The 18,648-nt window shown below is 36.1% G+C and overlaps 1 protein-coding gene across 1 annotated transcript in view; it reads right to left on the reverse strand.

The window, feature by feature from the left end:
• The window catches only part of POLD3 (DNA polymerase delta 3, accessory subunit), a 72,213-nt gene that overhangs the window by 41,958 nt on the left and 11,607 nt on the right, over positions 1-18,648 (reverse strand). The window contains exons 3-5 of the mRNA XM_007490982.3: positions 15,396-15,498; positions 6,811-6,850; positions 4,249-4,381 (exon numbers count right to left, since the gene is read on the reverse strand). Of these exons, the coding sequence (XP_007491044.1) occupies positions 4,249-4,381; positions 6,811-6,850; positions 15,396-15,498 (276 nt within the window). The remainder of the gene's footprint in view (positions 1-4,248; positions 4,382-6,810; positions 6,851-15,395; positions 15,499-18,648) is intronic.

The following is an 18,648-nucleotide window of genomic DNA, read 5'->3' on the forward strand; positions in this document are numbered from 1 at the left end:
TAGAAGAATAATGAGAAATTTAAGCAAATGTAAAAATAAAAGATAACCAAAAAATTATTTAACTAAAATGAAAAGAAAAGGCAGTTTCTTGTGTGTTCTAAAACTGGGGTTTTCCAAAAAAAGGACTTCAAATCTATTCTTAGACGTTTACTAACTGAATGACTCTGAACGAGTCACTTAATTGCTGCTTGCCTCAGTTTCCTCATCTGTAAAATGAGAAGATAAAAATATCTACCTCCTAGAGTTATTGTGAGAAGACAAAAATGACATAATATGGTGCTTTGCACAGGACCTGGCATATAGTAGGCACTATATAAATGTTCATTCCTCCATCTCTGCCCTCTTTTGGAGCTCAACATCCACATTCCTTCCACTGATCTTCATATAAGATAGACTCCAGGTGCTTCACCATTCTAGTTGCTATCTTCTGGTCATGTTTCAGCTTACAAGTAAAATCCAATGGAATTGCATGTCAGCTATTGGGGGGGGAGGAGGGAGATGACATGAATCGTGTAACCTTGGGAAAATATTCTAAATTTTATAATAAAATTTTATAATACATTTTATAAATTTTATAATAAAAAAAAAAACAGAACTAATGACATGTTCATAACCAAACCTGGTCACCTGGATGTGGTCTGATGAAGACAGAACATAGTGGAACAACCCTCTTCTTATTTCCTAGAAGTTTTGCCTCCCTTGATCTAAGGTCACATGAACTTTTTGGATGCAATATCTTAAATGCTGCTACTTTGTAATGAATTTGCAGTCCACTGATACTCCCAGATTTCCTCCAAACTGCTACTTAACTTTATGTACCATCTTCTGTTAAGGAAATCAATTTTCTGAACCCAACTATGAACCTCTCCATTTACATCTAATTAAGTTCTTATATTCAATCTGAAATTCTAATGTTGGGGGATCCTTTGGGGCAGTATCTTCACTTCTCTTAGCTAGCTCTTCTCCAAATTAGATAAAGATATCTCTATTTCTCTCTGCCTGAGATGCTGAGCAACACTGACCCCTTGAGATCTATTTCCACCAGAGTTCCACCAGAGATACCCTTCCAAGCTGACATCCAGTCATTATTGACTTCTCTTGAGGCCTGACCAATTTACTTTCTCCACAGTTATGAATGTAGTCACTGGACCCCACTAGAAAATCATCTGGCCCAAAGCTCTCCACCTTTTCCACAAGAATAACTAACATGATACTTTATCATATTCTTTGTTAAAAATTTTTGTTTGAATCCAGGTAAATTAAGTCTACAAAAATCTCCTGATCTATCAGTTCAGCAGCCCTATTAAAAAAAGAAGTAAGAAATAATTCAGATTCTCTGATGATTTATGAGGTTAGCATCAGAAAAGAAGTAAATTTTAGTGAACAAAAGTAGAACTAAACAAAGAAATTGGAGTTAAATTTTTCTCCTAGTATTTTGAACAAAGACCCAAGTTCATGAGAATTAAGGTTAAATTTGTCACTGGGACTAAAGCTAAAGAAAACTGAGTCTCTAGGAGACACACTGTTCAGGCCTGCTCTATGTTGACCAAAACTAGAGTCATAAAGTTTTTCTGCATGAAAGACTACATTTGATTTCTTCCTCCCTATCTTTCCCCACATCTCCATCCCAACTTTAGAGTATAGATCAAACTCTGAATTGAAAGTCTCTGAGTTGAGTCTCAGCTCTACTTCCACTTATTGTGTGGCCTTGGGTAAGTCATTCCAGCTCTATGAGTCTGTTTCCTTACCTGTAAAAAGTTTTCCTAATAAAAAAGGTTGCATTACTTCCATTCAAAGAGTGGTTATGAAAAAAGTACTTTGTAATAAATCTTACAGCACCATGAAGATATTAGTCACTATTATAATGAAGATCTTTGAAGAAGAATAGGGATAAGGAGTACACAAATGATTTCAAGTTCCCCGCAGCTGCCAATCATTCAAAAGTTATGGAGAAGAGCATATGGCCGTAGCAGCTGTCTCAGAAATCAAGGACTGGCTTCAAGATTTACTGATGGATTAAAATCCACTTATCATTCACTAAATTTTAAAAGCCACTCCAAGCTCCAGAATAGTTAAGTAGTAGAGTGGTCAGAATACTGGGCCTGGGGTCAGGAAGACCTGAGTTTAAATTCAGCCTCAAGACACTTATTAACTGGGTGACCCTACGTAAATAACTTAACCTGTTTGCCTCAGTATCCTCACCTGTAAAATGGGGATAAGAGAAGCGCTGATCTCCCAGGGTTATTGTGAGCACCAAATGAGAACTATTACAAAAGCTATCATCATCATCATCATCATCATCATTATTATTATAGCAGCTCTAGAGTTACCAAAGACTCTTATAACTAAGGTTCCTATGTGGAGATCACTTTTTAATAACCTATACTTACAAAATAATTTTGTTAATTTAAACATTAGAACAAGATATCAGCAATGCTAATAACCATTCATTCTTCCTGGCTACTCTGCTCCCTTAATAGAAGAAAAATGAAAACACTTCAATTTCTCAATCAGGGGTACTATGTTTCACAGAACTGTCTTTACTATTGAGTCAGCATCAATCTGTTTCCCTTCTTAGTCTGTATTTCTGAGCCTAAGGATTGAGCTGGAAATGGCAAAAGGGCAAAGAACAAGTCAGATTGTAAATCCCACTCTGCTTAGTTCTAAAGTTTCAACTCTCCTGATTCCACAGCACTTCTTCAAACACATGAAACAATCCTAAAAATGAGTCAGTTCCCTGGTGACCCACAATTCTCAAAGCTAAAAACAAACTTCTTTATTGAAGATAAATTTTCATATTTCTACTGGGAATAGTTTAAGTGAAATTTCATTAGAATGCTTCCTGTTACCAACTTTTCCAAATGCCTTGTTTTATTTTAGGGAACCCCAAACATACTGCATTTTTGAATTGCCCGAGTCCCTTTTCTTCTTGCTTACTGACATACTGTTTGCAATATGGTGACTGGTTTTTGGAACCTAACACATCATTCCACATTATAATACAGAAGTTTTTTCAAAAACCAATAATCACTCAATTTGAATGACACCTATCAGAGTTTTAACAATTTTTTTTGCAAGTTTCATTAAACAAATCATAAGTTTTTAAATTTTTATCTCATCAGAACTTACTTCCTAGTGAGACTGACTGAAAATAAGATGTCCCTACTAGACTGTGAGTCAAGTGAGGTGAGGAGCCATGTCGATCATAAACTATGAAACATTCCCAGTGCTTAGCACAACATGTGTTCTACACCCAGTAGGTACTAAATGATTGCTGATTATTAAATCCATTAAAGAACTGCCTTGTTAGCTACTAAATTCCCCATCACTAGAGAGGTTCAAAGAGAAGCTGAAAGACTTCATTTATCAGGAAGACGACTAGAATTGTAAAAGAATTTGAAATCTAGCCATACATAGATATATAGTCTATATAGGTTGAAGGAACTATAGCTATTTAATCCAAACTCAAGATTACATTATGACTTTTGTAAGTAAAAGAAGTAAAATTTCATGAGCTTTATATGACAAGGAGAAAAGAAGGAGTTAGAGAGACATTGTTACTATCTACAAATACAAATACAAATACAAATACAAATCTAGAGGGTCATCCCATGGAAAAGGGAACAGATATGTGCTTTTTGGCTCTAGTGCAACAGAATGGGGGGTAAAGAGTTATCCTTTTACATAAGGAAGAAGTGAAAGCAGAAGGCCTCGCTCAGGAAATAGTTTCCCTGTCACTCCTTCAAGTGAAGGCTAGACTGCCACTCATTTGGATGCTGTAAAGGAGATTTCCACTTCTGGGAGGAACTAAAACAGATAACCTTCCAGAACCATTCCAACAAAGAGATTCTGGGTCTGTACTAAAAAGGGGATTCCTGCTTCAAGGGAAGGATTAGACTCTATCATTTCTAAGACCCATGATATCTTGGAGGTTCTATGATTCTAGTGAATAATCACCTGGTAGCATATTGCAGTAAGAAGTGGAGTTCTTTCTGAGAGAGGCATACAAGAACTCCACTGGGATTTCAGTATGGAGGTCCTAGGGAAATTCAGGCTTCCTTTACACAGAGCTTTTGGTTTGTTTGTTTTTTAAACTCACAATGCTCTAGCAAAGCAGGCACTAGCTGTCCCGTAAGGCACTGGGGGTTTAACCATAGCTGACATTTCACTCTAAGAGGGAGCCACTGTACAAACAATTTACAAGACCAATTAGCCAAGAAGCCCACAGAGAAGGTCTAAAGCACTCACTTGCTGCAGCTCTGCAGGTTGGTTTTGAGGATGTCATAGTCGGTGTTGAACAGAGGCCCACTGTCCTTGAGCATTGCTTTCTGGACACTGTACACATGGATGCTGGCAGTCACAGCCAGCCTGGACTTCACGGCTACAAGTCAACAGGAAGAGCATGCTGTTAATACATAGTCTTCATGTCATGAAGAGGAATATAACAAGAAACCCTTCTGCATTAAAACCATTCGCAGTCTGTGGTAGTCCAACAGCTTTAAAAGGCTAAAGAGCCACCCTGTAATAACATCAATTCATCTGTCTGTAAACAAGGCCATTCTGACAAGGTAGGTGGTGGTGAGTCAGGCAGTATAGAAGCCATTATCGTCTCACACATCCAGAGGGCACTCAATAAACATGAACTGATGACTGATGATGACAACCAAGGGCTCACTCTCCCTCAGTCCCTGGAGAATTTGGAGTCTAGCACACTGCTAAGGGGGAAACAAGGTTGCTGAAGGTCATTTCTGCCTGAACCAATATATATTCATATCTATTCATATCTGCACAGAGATACCAGTCTCCTAGGAATATGCTTAGCAGGGTATGGTGAGAAGAGACTAGACCAGAACAAGAAAAATTGGGTTTGAGGGCTAGTTCTGCCCCCTGCTCCCTTCACCTCAGTTTCTTCATCTGTGAAATGAAGCAACAATCCCTCCTTGACCACTCTTTAGGGTCACTCCTAAGAATGCAGTAAGATGGAATAAAAAACAGGGCTGGGATTGAAGGCTGAAGCCATGGCAAGCTCTACCACTTTGGGCAAGGCACTTAGCATCTCTGGGGTTGTTTTGTACTATCAAAACAAAAGGATTGGACTAGATGATCTCCAAGGTCCCTTCCAACTATAAGCCATAAGAGCATGATCCTTTGGAAACAAATAGCTTGTAAAGCCTCAGAACTCTTTTTTGGACTTAAATTTCATTTTTATTATAAATTTAACAATGACCATGAGGGGGTTAGTAGAATTATGAGAGGACTAATAAGCCCAGCATCAAGAAATGATAAAAGAAGTCTTTTCTCATAAAGCTGAGCCTGAGGAGACTATGGAGTGATGGAAAGAACCTTGGACCTAAAGAGTCAGAAAATCTGGGTTCAAATTGTTTAATTGAAAATCTGTTACCCTAAAAAAGAACTACATTTCCTGGGAGCCCACCGACTTCCTGTCATTACGCACTTCCTGTAAACAGGGGATATTAGGCAGGGACATGGAGGGTCCTACCTTTTTTACTTCCTGTCTTGAGCTTAGTGGTGGTAAGGTAGGCGTTTGAACTGGCTGATCAGCCATGGGCACATGGTCTTTATTTTGTATCCTCTTTATTCCTTGATTTCTAATGATCATTAATAAACCTCCTAAAATATAGTCTTTTATTATTTGAGATTTAATTTCAATTTTTACAAAATCCAGTTCTTCTACTTATTGCTTTCCAGCCCTAAAAAAAATCACAATCTCACTGGGCTTCAGATTCATCTGTAAAAGAGGAGGCTGGACTTAATGATCTCTAAGATCGCCTCCAATTCTAAATCTATGATCCTAACACCCTCATGAAAATGGAAGGTAATACTGTAGAGAAGATACAAGAGTACCTATCTATAACATTAAGAAAAAAGAAAAGAAAAAGATACATCTAGGTCTAGCAAATACTATAAACCCTATCAACCACATTGCATTTGCTACCAGAAGAATATCAGGGTAAGCAAAGAGATGAAAAACTAAAATAACCATTACCATCGATAACTTAAATTTAACTTTGGCTAACAATGGTAAGTTTGGTATGGAAATTAGTCGCTTTTTTTTTTAAACCATACCTTCTGTCTTACAATCAATACTAAGCAGAACTTAGCAATAAGGACTAGGCAACTGGGGTCAAGTGACTTGCCCAGGGTCACACAGTTAGGAAGTATCTGAGTATGGACTTGAACCCAGGAAACCCAGGACTTCCAGGCCTAATATTTTATTCACCATGCTACCTAGCTGCCAGGGAAATGAGCCTTTACACAAAAGATAAAAGCCAATGTTTTGGTGGAAAACGGAGATTCACGATCTTAACATCTCATTGTTAATAAAGATTCCTACTTGGGTGGGGGTAGTGTTTGAAAAACAAAAAACAGAAGAGTCTTGTTATAATACTCAAACAAAGACATTTGGGATTTCCAGAAAAAGTTTTACTTCATTTCCTTCCCAAACAACTGTCACAGAGCACAATGTACTGATGAAAGGCTACTATCTCCCCATGACTGGTAAGAAAATCCATCGAACTTTCAGTAGTTTGGAATGTCCATCAGAAGCTTTGAGATCTTCTGATGAAAAGTACTATATAAATGTCAGTTGTTATTAAGTTATAAGAGTGTGAGGTTAGGCAGATGGAGTATCATATTTTAAAAGGTTTGAGAAACTGGTAATAAAAAGAATACAGAACTCTTCAGTTAAACAGCTGAAAGTATTATGTGCAGATGTTAAAGTAGCTTTTTATGATACCTACATTTTGGTACCTTAAGAGGAAAAACTTGCTTAACAACTCCAACACTTACCCTCCAGCTTATCTTCTCTCACTACTGCAACCTTGTGGCACTGCAAGAAATAACAGTTCATCTCCATTACATTTTAAGATTCCCTTTCTAACAGTTCAATAGCACTGAGAAAGAATATCCAGATAGCAATGGATGCCTTAAGAATATATATGATAGCCTCTGTGCTCAGCACTAGGAATACAAAGATAAATATGGCACATGCTTTGTTCTGCAGGAACTTAAATTCTAACTAGCAAAAGAAGGGACGTAGAGAGGGGAAGGAAGTAAGAAAGAGAGACATACACAAACATGATGCAAATGAAAGGATGCTAATATAATGTGGCAATAGCACTAGAAAGGATTTATTATAAAATTTATATTGTTGCACACTTTGTAAATAAACCTCACTTTAGTAGATTTTCATTTGGGGGAATAAAATTATTAAGACATTTAATATTCAAGCAATATTATACAGAGAAGGAATATAGATTGTGGAAATTAGCTAATTGTTGTATTCTGATTTTTTTTTCCATTTCTCTTATGTTTGAAAAATGAGTACTGTGATATCTAAGAAAAAATGTGCAAAGGAGGAATTCCACTGTAGAGCTAATGATAAATCAGCACAGGAAAGGAAGAATAAGAGAGGTCATGCTTCCTAGAGGAGGCAGCACCTAAAATGGACCTTGAAGAAAAAGGACTTCTAACACTAGGATAGGACTGGAGGGCAGGGAGAGGAAGTTCATTCCAATAACAAGTGACAGAAAGATAGAGATCGCAGAGAAGGAAGAAAAACAGGTTACAAAGAGTAGTCCAGTTTGGAACATAAAGTACATGATGGGGACTAGCAAAAGCTAAAGCTTGGAGCCAGATTGCAGAGAGCTTTGAATGCTAAGATGTTTAAATAAAAATAACCTTTTAAATTCTTTTTTACTATGAATCTTCTAAATTAGATTAAGAAGTTATAGGACTTACTTTAAAATTATAAATGTTTTTAAAAACATAACCAATTAATTCTAAAATTGTATTCTGAATCTAACAAATGAGAATTTTCATTTATATATAACATATTTACTGAAAAATTGTACAAGAAACTGCAATTGCTTTTCTTTTTAAGTATACAATAAATTCAACACATATCCTTTAAATCCATTCTCCTTAACTGTGATCCTTTTTGGTCTTCTGTTCTCTTCTGTCCTTTTTTACCCTCTTTCCTTCTTTTTGGGGAGGGAGAAGAGAGGAAGATACCCTAATTTACACTCTTCTTCTACATACCCCCAAAGGGAAAAATAAAAATAAAATATCACCCTCATAATAAAGTTGGATAATCAAGGGGAAAAAAATTCCCAAACTGGCCATATTTGCAAATGTACAACTCATTCTGTACCTGAACTCATCACTTCTGTCAATAGGTGTTAATCATTATCACAGAACTGAAGTTGCTCATCCAGTGTTTCAAAGTTATTGTTCTTTACAATACTGTTGCTATTGTATAAACTGTTCTGGTTTTATTCACTTCATCTGGCATCAATTCATACAAGTCTTCCCAAGTTTCTCTGAAACCATCCCTTATATATTTTCTTAGAAAACAGTAGTCCATTACATTGATATACCACAATATATACAGCCGTTCTCCAATATATGCCCATCCTCCTTTATTTCCAATTCTTTGCCTTTGCAGAAAGAACTACTCTAAGTATTTTAATACATATAGGTTCTTTTCTTCTTTCTTTGATCTCTGGGGTGTTGAGGACCAGTAATGGTACACTGTGTCAAAGTTTAGTGACTACTGACTTTTTTTAGACACAGTTCTAAATTGACTTCTAGAATGGCTAACCCAATTCAAAGCTCTACTAATAGTGCATTTGTGAGCCTCTTTTTCCAGTCCTCAAATGTTTTCATTTTCATGTTATCTTTGCTATAGATGAAAGATAGAACCTCAGTATTATATTTCTTTAACAATTTTTAGTGATTTGAAGAATTTTTTTTCACATCACTGTTGGTACTTCAATTTCTTCCTCTGACAACTGTCTATTCATGTCCTTTATTTCTCTATTATAGAATAGTTGTCATTATTAATTGAATCAGTTCCTTATGTATTGTATATCAAGATAAAAAATCCAATATCTATTTCTATAAATATAGAAAATAAATATATAAAGAAGAACAATAAACTTTTTCAAAGCTATGTGCTTCAAAAATATTTCCCAGTTATGTTTCCCTTCTAATTTTAAATGGGCTAATTGAGTTTGTGCACAAGCTTTTTAATTTTAGGTAATCAAAATTATCTATTTTATTGTCTTTACTCGTCTCTGTTCCATGGTTGACCACAAACTCTTTCCCACCTATAAAAGGTAAATGTTTTTCTTCTTTGAGTATCTAATTTGTGACTTTTCACATATAAGATACACACACATAAATGCATACAAAAATATAACTGTGTGTATGTGTTACACACATATACATATACATATACATATCTGGAGCTTACTGGTCTAATTTCTGCCAGACTTTATTCCATATTTTCTCAACATGTTTTGTTAAATGGTGTGAGTCTTTACCCTAGGAACTAGCATCTTTGGGTTTATAGACTAAGATGCTACTATGTTCATTTATATCTATATGCTGTTTCTAATCTGATCCCACTGAATGATGGAATCTCTTTTAACCACTACCAAGTCATTTTTTAAAACTCTTACCTTCCATTTTAGAATCAATACTATATATTGGTTACAAGGCAGAAGAACAGTAAGAGCTAGGCAATGCGGGTTAAGTGACTTACTCAGAGTCATACAGCTAGGACATATCTGAGGCCATATCTGAACCCAAGACATCCTATTTCTAGGCCTCACCCTCAATCCACTGAGCCATCTAGCTGCCCTCTAAGTACCAAGTCATTTTAATAATTACTGAATTGTATTATAATTTGAGATTTGAAATTGTTATGGTTCTTTTCTTTCCACTTTTTTTCATCACTTCCCTTTAAATTACTAACCTTTGCTCCTCCAGATAAATTTCATTAATATTTTTTCTAGCTCTATAAAGTAAACCTTTGGTATGGTACTGAAAAAAATACATTTATTTAGATAGCATTGTAACTTTTATCACATTGGTATGGCCCACTCAGGATCAATTAATATCTTATTTAAGCCTACCTATATTCTGAAAAGAATGTTTTAGATAGTTTCCACAGTTATGGATTTTCTGTTTTTCTTCAATTTCCTTTTCTACTTTTTATTACTTTCAATTTTAAGCTTTTTTGATTTTCAAAAAATTTTTTTGAACACCTTAGTGTTCATTTGGAGTTTTTTAATGTTACTTTCCCTAGTTTTTTGTTTTGTTTTCTTGTTACATGCTGAGTTCATTAATCTTTTTTCTGTTCTTCATTGATAAAAACATTTAGAGACATAAATTTTGTCCTAAGCACTGCTTTTGCTGCATCCCACAAGTTTTGGTATCTTGTCTCTGTTGCCATTTTCTTTAATGAAATGTTTCTTTGACACATTAGTTACTTGAAATTAAAGTGTTTAATCTCATTTTTTTAATCCTTACTTCAAAGGCCCTTATTGAATATATTTTTAATATACTGTGATGAATAAAGAATGCTTAATATGTGTTTTTCTTCATTTGTGAGGTTTTAAATTCTCCATTACATAATCATTTTTTATAAAGGTGCCATGCTCTGATGAAAAATATGTAAACCTCCTTCAGTTCCTATTTTGTTCCTATTCTGATCCTATGTTCTGTTTTTAATCACCATAAATCTATCATATCTAACTTTTCTAACATCCTGTTCAAGACATTAATGTCTTATTTATCCTTTTGTTAGATTTATATGTTTGAAAAGAATGAAATACGGTTTGACTAACTTTTCCTTTAAATATTTATGCTTTCATTAACACATACTTAGAAAATACTGATATTATTGACTTATGGCACCTTTAAGCATAATACAATTTCTGTGCTTAAGTTTTTGTGTCCATATTTACTATCATATTATCTGAAATTGTGATCATTGCCCCTGCTTTTGTTTTAAATCCACTTGAAGGATAAGATTTGTTCCAACCCTTTACCTTAATTCTGAGTGACTTTTTATCTTTCAAATGTTTTTCTTATAAATAATACTGCTGAATTCTGCTTTTTTATAATCCATGATATACTCTTCCATCTTCATGGGTGAGCTCATGTCATTCATGTTATTATGACTGTTAATTATGTATTTCTTCTCATCTTGTCCTCTTGTACTTTCTTCTCTCCCTCCCTCTCCCATATTCAGTTCCATATAAAGGAGATGAATGCTTATCACCAGTAACCTATAACTAGAGAAATCTATTCTAATCCATCATCCCTCTTCTCTTTACTTCACTCAGTCTCTAATCTTCCTTGCTTCTCTTTTCTTTTAATCTAGCCTTAATATTCTACCTTCCAAAGTTGGAGTTTGTTTTGCCAATCCTATTCTCTCACTGATCCTGGCCTCCTTCTTAAACCTCTTTCTTCTCTCCTTGTTCCAATATATTTCCTTATAGAGTTTAAAATTTCTTTCAAAACTCAGTGTCTGCACATTCATGCACACACAACAGAGTACATATATGTAAATGTGTTCAACCTTCCTTTTCCTAGTTCAGTTAAAAGTGTGATTCATGGGATGCGCATTTCTCCTATTCCTTCCTCAATGCTTGTACATTCTTCACCTAATATACTCCTTTTAGTGCATTAATAAGTGAACTATTAACTAAAAATTAAGTTACTTTCCCTCTTTTCCTTCTCCTAAGACTATCAAAATAGAACAAAACTACCCCCCCCAGACTTTCTGCCTATCTTATTTAACTCTTTTCATGACTCTTGAAGATAATACGGGTCTTTTTTTCCTTCTCTTCCATTAGAGTATAAGAAACTCATTGTAAAGTAATCCCCACAAAACAATCAAATTTATTTGCCTTTTCATGTTTCTCTTGATTCATGCATTTGCCTTTCCAAGTTCCTATGCCTTTCTGGCATTTTCAGAAAGAATACCTTCAAGTCCTCTATTTCATTTATGATCAGTTTTTTTCCCCCCCTTGAAAGACTATATTCAATTTTGTAAGATGTTATTCTCTGCTTCCAGCCTTTTATCGTTTGCCTCTTGGAATACTGTATTTCAAATTCTCTCCTCTGTAATGGCAGCTAACAAGTTTGAATGATTCTGACTATGGCCTCTTGGTACTCAAATTCTCCTGGTTGTTGGCAAAAAATTTTTTTGACCTAGCTCAGGATTTTTAGTTATGGTATTACTGAAAATTTTCATTTGGGTGTTAATTTCAAAAGGTGAATGGTAGATTCTTTTTATTCTGACTTTGCTCTCTGAGTCTAATAGATCTGGGCAGACTTTTGTTTATAATTTCTTGAAATATAGTATCCAGAGTTTTTAAGTCACGATTCAGACATAATCCCAAGACTCTTGCATTAATGTCCCCTTGATGTTTTCTGGGTTGGTCGTTTGTGACATTTTCCTTGGTTTTCTCCATATTTTGATTTTGATTTCATATTTCTTGCTGTCTTGTGGAGCTGTTGCTTTCTATTTGATTCATTCTTGTTTTTCGGCAGTTCAATTCTTGGGTAAGGTTTATCACCTTCTACTCTAAACTTTCCTTGTGATTTCATTTAATATCACATTTTTCATCTCGTCCAGCTGTGGGTCTTTCAGGTCCTCTTCAGTGTTTTGGCCATGCCTTTCTTTTTCAGAGGCTCTACTTAATCTATATGTTGCAGGGTTATTTTGCTCTTCTGTATTTACCTCTTATGCTTCTCAAAATCTTTGTTCCTCTCCATTGTGTTTAACATTTCCTTCTTTTAACTCATAACTACAGCCTTAGCATCCAATTTGGGGCCTTATACTTAAGTAATTCTATTCCCTCCCAGATTCTGTGATGGCATGGGCGTATGCCCTATATAGTCCTAGATGGGGTGACTGAGACTAGATCCTACTTTCTGAAAGAACTCCAGGGTCTTGACTCAGCCTCTTAATGGCTCATCTTGGGCTTTGGTGTTGCCTCTTTCAGTGTCCTCCTGGCACAGTTCTGAAATTAAGAGTTGTCTCCATCCCTTACCACAACCCTGTTAGATACCACCCAAATGTTTGTTGACTGAATTGGTATCAAGCCTCCTATATGACCCCAGGTGCCTTTCTTCTTAGGTGCTGCCCTGGCTGTTTCTCTGTGTTGCTTGGGCACAGGCGGCCCAATTTATCTGGCCTGGTATCCTTACTATGTCTTAGGCAGCCCTATCTGGGTACTGCACCACTGAGCTCTGGGTGGAACTGCCAGAGTCTGGTCCAGTCTACCTACTACTCTGGATCTATGTTGCTTGCAATCTTTGCATCCACATGCCTATTCTGACTAACAGCCACTCAGAGCTTCCACAGGATTCTAGCAGTTGTTTTCTTTTTCTTTTTTTTGGCAAGTCTTGTATTAGATATTGGATAAAAGAGATTATAGCTGCTTTTCTTTGGTTTTCCTTCTTATTCATTCTGGTGACATTTTTAGAGTCCTGGTATGTATGTAAGAGATCTCAGCTCCTTTACATCCTAACACACCATCTTCCCATAATCCCTCCTAATTAATTTTGCCATTATTAAGGAAGTATATTTGGACTTTGTCTTGGCATCTATATTTCAAAAGAAATCTACGTTTACAGAAAAAATCTCACAGGGTTTTTGAGTAGGTTTGAGAGTGTCTGATGAAGGGAGTGTGATAAAAGGGTGACATTTAAATACTTAAATCTCACAATGAAAACTTCAAAGGGACTAATGAAGAGTTCTACAATACCTATGGATCACTGAAAGATCCAGATAACTTTGACCAGTAACTGAAGCACACTTAGAAGGCATGGATTCAAGTCTTACCCCGTTAGCTATTAGTTTTGTGTCACTGAACTAGGTTTAAGGATTCTAGTACCAAAATTTGCCATTAACTTGGTCTGCCCTCTAATACCACCAAGCCTTATTTTACTTCAGAGGGTTACTGTGAAAACTGAATGGGCTAATTGATTTAGAAAAACTTTGTAAACTAAGAATATACAAATGCATTAGGAATCATCTTTTTGAGGAAGTCATCTCTCTAGAGAGAAGAAGGCATAAATCTATCTCACAGTTCTTAAGGTAGAGATTATGTCATAAGCAACTATAAAATACGGCAATCATAACCAGAATAAATTAAATTCCACAACAAAAGTTAATTTAAAATGAAAATGACCCAACTGTCTTAGTTTTAAGGAAAAAGGAGTTCACAAGATAAAGGTGAATTGGAAATTGCAAAAGCAGCCACCTGTCTACCTGTTTTAGAGCAGAAAGAGGACAAAAATTTCCAGTGATTTCATAGATCTATATAGAACTCTCTGATGAGGAAACTCTCTCATCAATGCAGGTCAGCACATTATAGTCTTAGAAAACTACCTAGAGTCTAGAGAGGTTAAGGGGCTTGCCCAGTCAAGCTATTAGTCAGTTTGTGTCAGAGGTGGGATTTAAAGTCAGATCTCCCTGACTCTGATGCCAGCCCTCTATCCACCATAATACATTCCTTTCCTCTCTATTTCAGAAAACAGCAGGAAATTGTGAGATGAGTTGCCATTTATAATGTTCACAAATCATTACAGTGATTTACTGTGTAGTAGAGAGCACTGGGCTTGGAATTAGGTTTAATCTCAGCTATGTAAAAAGGAGACAGAGCATTTGACTTGGAGCCAGGAAGTCCTGAACACAGATCTGGTCTCAGACAATGACCAGCTGTATGACTCCAGGTAAGTTACTTTACCTCTGCTTCAGTTTCCTCAACTGTAAAATGCGAGATAATAATGGCATCTGCCTCCCAGGCTTTTTGTGAGAATCAAATGAGATCATTGTAAAGCCCTCAGCACAATGCCTGACATTTATTAGGCACTTAATCAATGCCTGTCATTCTTTCCCACTCTGCTATTTACTATATAATCAATGGCAAGTCTTCTAATTTCTTTGGGACTCAGCTCCCTCAACAAAAAAATAGGAATAATATTATTTATACTGTGGTAAAGACTCAAATGAGAATTTGTATGTGAAGCACTTTGTAAATAAGTTATTTTATAATTAACAAACCAAATTTAATCCAAACCATTCATCATCATGAGCTTTGAAGAATGTTTCTATGTACAAGAAGCAGTGTAATCTAAAGGGAAGAGCACCAGCTTCCTGGCTCTTCTCACAGGACCTGGGCAAACTTGCTAAGTCCCTTCCTCTCTCTGGTTTCTTTACCTATAATCAAATAAACACTTTGTGAATGGAGTGTTCAGTGCTAGAGATACAATGATGAAGAACAAGGGTCCTTCCCCTCGAGGAATCTATAATTTAATGAAGGGAGGGGGATAGAATACACAATTCGCTAGGAAATAAGGTGTAATTTAATAAGAATTGAGTACGGACCTAAACAAAGTAATAAGGGAAACACAAAAAGTGTGAGATCAAATAAGGAAACTGGGTTTGTTGATCTCCCTGTTACTAGTACTCTACAGTTCTATAAAGTCTTGGGCTTTCTCTAGTAGCCACTAATTAGGAGCTAAGATTCAAGCATGCTTCAACTTATTACAATATTTTAGGTACTTACAGAGTTTCCATTCTGAACGAGATTCCCCGACACCAAGTAGGTGACATTTAGCTGGGCTCCTGAATTTTCCTTTCTCTTCCTTTCAACATAATCATATAGCATCCTGATCCACACAAAACAGAAGAGGAGGAACAAGTAAATCAGGGGCTTCTTTTGATTGACTGCATATTCATCACAAGGATTTTGGTTTGGGTTTGGTCCCCACTCCTCCCTCCTACCATGGGATATCAGAGAAAATAGGAAAGAAAACAAATAAATGCCTTATGAGTTGAGAAAAAAAATCTTTTTAACATCAGTAGAACCTAAAGAATCATTTTTTTATAACTATCAAATATAGCTTTAACCACTCTCACTAAGGATCCTCCTTTCAGGGACCAAAAGAGATAATTCCATTAAATGAAATAATCAAAGACTCTTCTCTTAGTCTGATCATGACCCAAATCCAAACCAGGCAAGCTAAGTGATATGGTGGATAGAGCTCTGGACTTAAAATCTGGAAGCCTTGAGTTTAAATTAGATCTCAGACACTCAGACACACACACTAGCTGTGTGACCATGAGCAAGTTGTTTGCCTCAGTTTCCTCATTTGTAAAAATGAGCTAGAGATGGAAATGGCAAACCACTCCAGTTTCTTTGGGAAGAAAATCTCAAAAGGGGTCGCAAAGAGTTGGACATGACTAAAAACAACTACATAACACTAGTCCAGGCAAGGAGAAAGAGGGTGCTGCTGTTAAGTAGAACAACCAAGGATCTCTGGTCCACTCTAGTCCCTATTTTTATCCTCAGAGAATATAAGTTTTTCCCTCAATTTCCTCAAAGAAAGTGGTTAGGTCTTGGTAAAGAGGAAAAGGGGTTAAGAGCAAGGTATTATTTCAGTTGATAATTACAAGAAAACTAATTTGTAATTAGACCAAGGACATTTCAGATTAAAGTACTTTTCTAATATTACATTTTAATATGAACCCTAAAAAAGGAAGGGGAAGTGAAAGAGGAAGGGTGTGTTGAGGGATATCAGTATGCTACAACACCTACAAGCAAAACCTAGAAGAAAATCACAGAATTCTTGGAAGTGATGAAGGAAGAATCATATAAATGAAATGAAAGCTCCACAGGAAAGAGTGAGAAAGGAAAGTAAATTAATATGAGGAAACTGATGACTGGAGAAAAATCTTTATAACAATTATATCTGATGAAGAACATATCAAAGTATATAAGGAATTCACTTAAATAAACAAGAAGAACCATGCCCTAATAGATAGTCAAAGAATATGAATAGACTGTTTTTAAAGAAATCCAAATTATCAAACAAAAATGAAAAAAAATCTTCAAATTACTAGTAATTTGAGAAATGCAAATTAAAAAAACTTTGACATTCCACCTCACACTCACCAGATGACAAAAGAAAATATCATCATTGGAGGAGCTGAGAAAACAGGAAAATTAGAGCACTAATGATAGTACATATAAATACTGTGAAGTACAAATATATATGACAATAATATGAATTGGTCCAGCTAAGGAACTAAGTCCAAAAAGTCACTGAGCTGTGTTACTAAATAAACTGTGTCACAGCAGAAATACTACTAGGTCTATAATACAAAAGATTTTTTTTAGATACAAAAATATTTATGACTTCTTTTTATAGGAGTCAAGAACTGGAAACCAAGGGATACTGTAAAAGGAAATTCTTTATTCTCTGTCTACTTTACTTTAACACTTAGTCAACTCTTTCTTTTAGTACCCCTACTTAGTAGTGGTAGTCTCTTGGTGACCGAGAATGACAATTGTCTTTGTGCATTATCATCTATTGATGTATCCTCATGTGTCTTTGAAGTCCAAAGGCTGAGGCGCAAAGTTTGTGGCACATGGGGCATGGGACTCCAGTTGTTACGGGAGGTGCGGTTGTGGCCTGGTGTCAGCATTCACGCGCAGTGGCAAGATGTTGACAGCGTTCATCTTCAAAGGTGGTGGCGGCATGGTGAATGTGGGTATGACAGCTGCTTCTGTCAGAGGCAGTGAGTTCTAGTTGCTTTGGTGTAATGCCAGCCCACTTCAAGTTTGACTTTAGCTGATCCTTGAATCTTTTCTTTGGTCGACCTTGTTTCCTGAGTCCAGCTGACAGTTCACCATAGAAAACTGTCTTGGGTCTTGTCTCTGTGGGTCCATGCGGATGACATGTCCAGACCATCGTAGCTGGGTTTTGAGGACCATTACTTCGATGCTGGTACCTAGCTAACCACTAAGTAAAGAGAGCTCCACCCTTTTAACCCAATCAGTCAGAAACCTGTCAGTCAGTCAGAAACAATCTCATGATAAAAAAACTTTACACCTTCAGAGGCGTATGATAAGAATTAACACCTTCAGAGGTGAGAAGTAGATCCCACAAGACACTGCTCCCCTGTGCCGTGCTGAGCAATTTGGAAGCTGTGATTGGCCTCTGTGACGAGGGGAAAGGACAAGAAGCCACTATAAAAGGCCTTGAATTTCTGGGGCTGAGAAGCTGGCTTCAAGAAGAGGGTCAACTTCAGGAAGAGTCAGCTTCAGGAGTCATCTTCAGCTCAAGTCTTGACCTGCCTCTTGGAGGGAACTCAGGTGAGTGAATAGCTGGCTTTCCTTTCCTAAATTCCAGAGAGAGTTTAACTTTGGTTGAGAGAGTTAAGAAGTTGTGCCTGGCTGAGTTGAGCACTGGAGCAATATATAGTGTGATAGGCTACACATCTTCTCTATTCCTTTTTTGTATTTCTCTACTTTTACTCTTTCTACCTCTTTTGTAAATAAAAGCTATTAAAAGTCATTTTGACTTTGAACTATAATTTTTTAAATTTGCGACCACCATATTATTTATAATTTTCATATATTTTAGTCAAACCAATAAAAAGTAATTCCTACAATACCCAGCTATTAGAGAATGGCTAAACAAATTATGGCATATGGATGTAATAGAATATTATTTCACTGTAAAACATAATGAAAAGGATCATCTTAGATTAACCAGGAAAACATATAAAGTGATACAGAATGAAGTGAGCAGAATAAAGAGAATAATATATTCAAGAACATTATAAAGAAAAATCAACTTTGAAAACAAGTCTCTGATCAAAGCAGTAATGATAACAATAGGACTGTGAATTTTAGATTTTCTCCATTTTGCTTAGTCTTAGAATTCTAGTAACCAGGAATGTATACAACCCTACTTAAGGATTAAGTGTTGAGGATGACCTATGACCGACATGTGCTAGCAAGTGACAAATCA

This window comes from Monodelphis domestica, chromosome 4 (genome assembly GCF_027887165.1).
Source record: "Monodelphis domestica isolate mMonDom1 chromosome 4, mMonDom1.pri, whole genome shotgun sequence".
Classification (NCBI taxonomy): Eukaryota; Metazoa; Chordata; class Mammalia; order Didelphimorphia; family Didelphidae; genus Monodelphis; species Monodelphis domestica.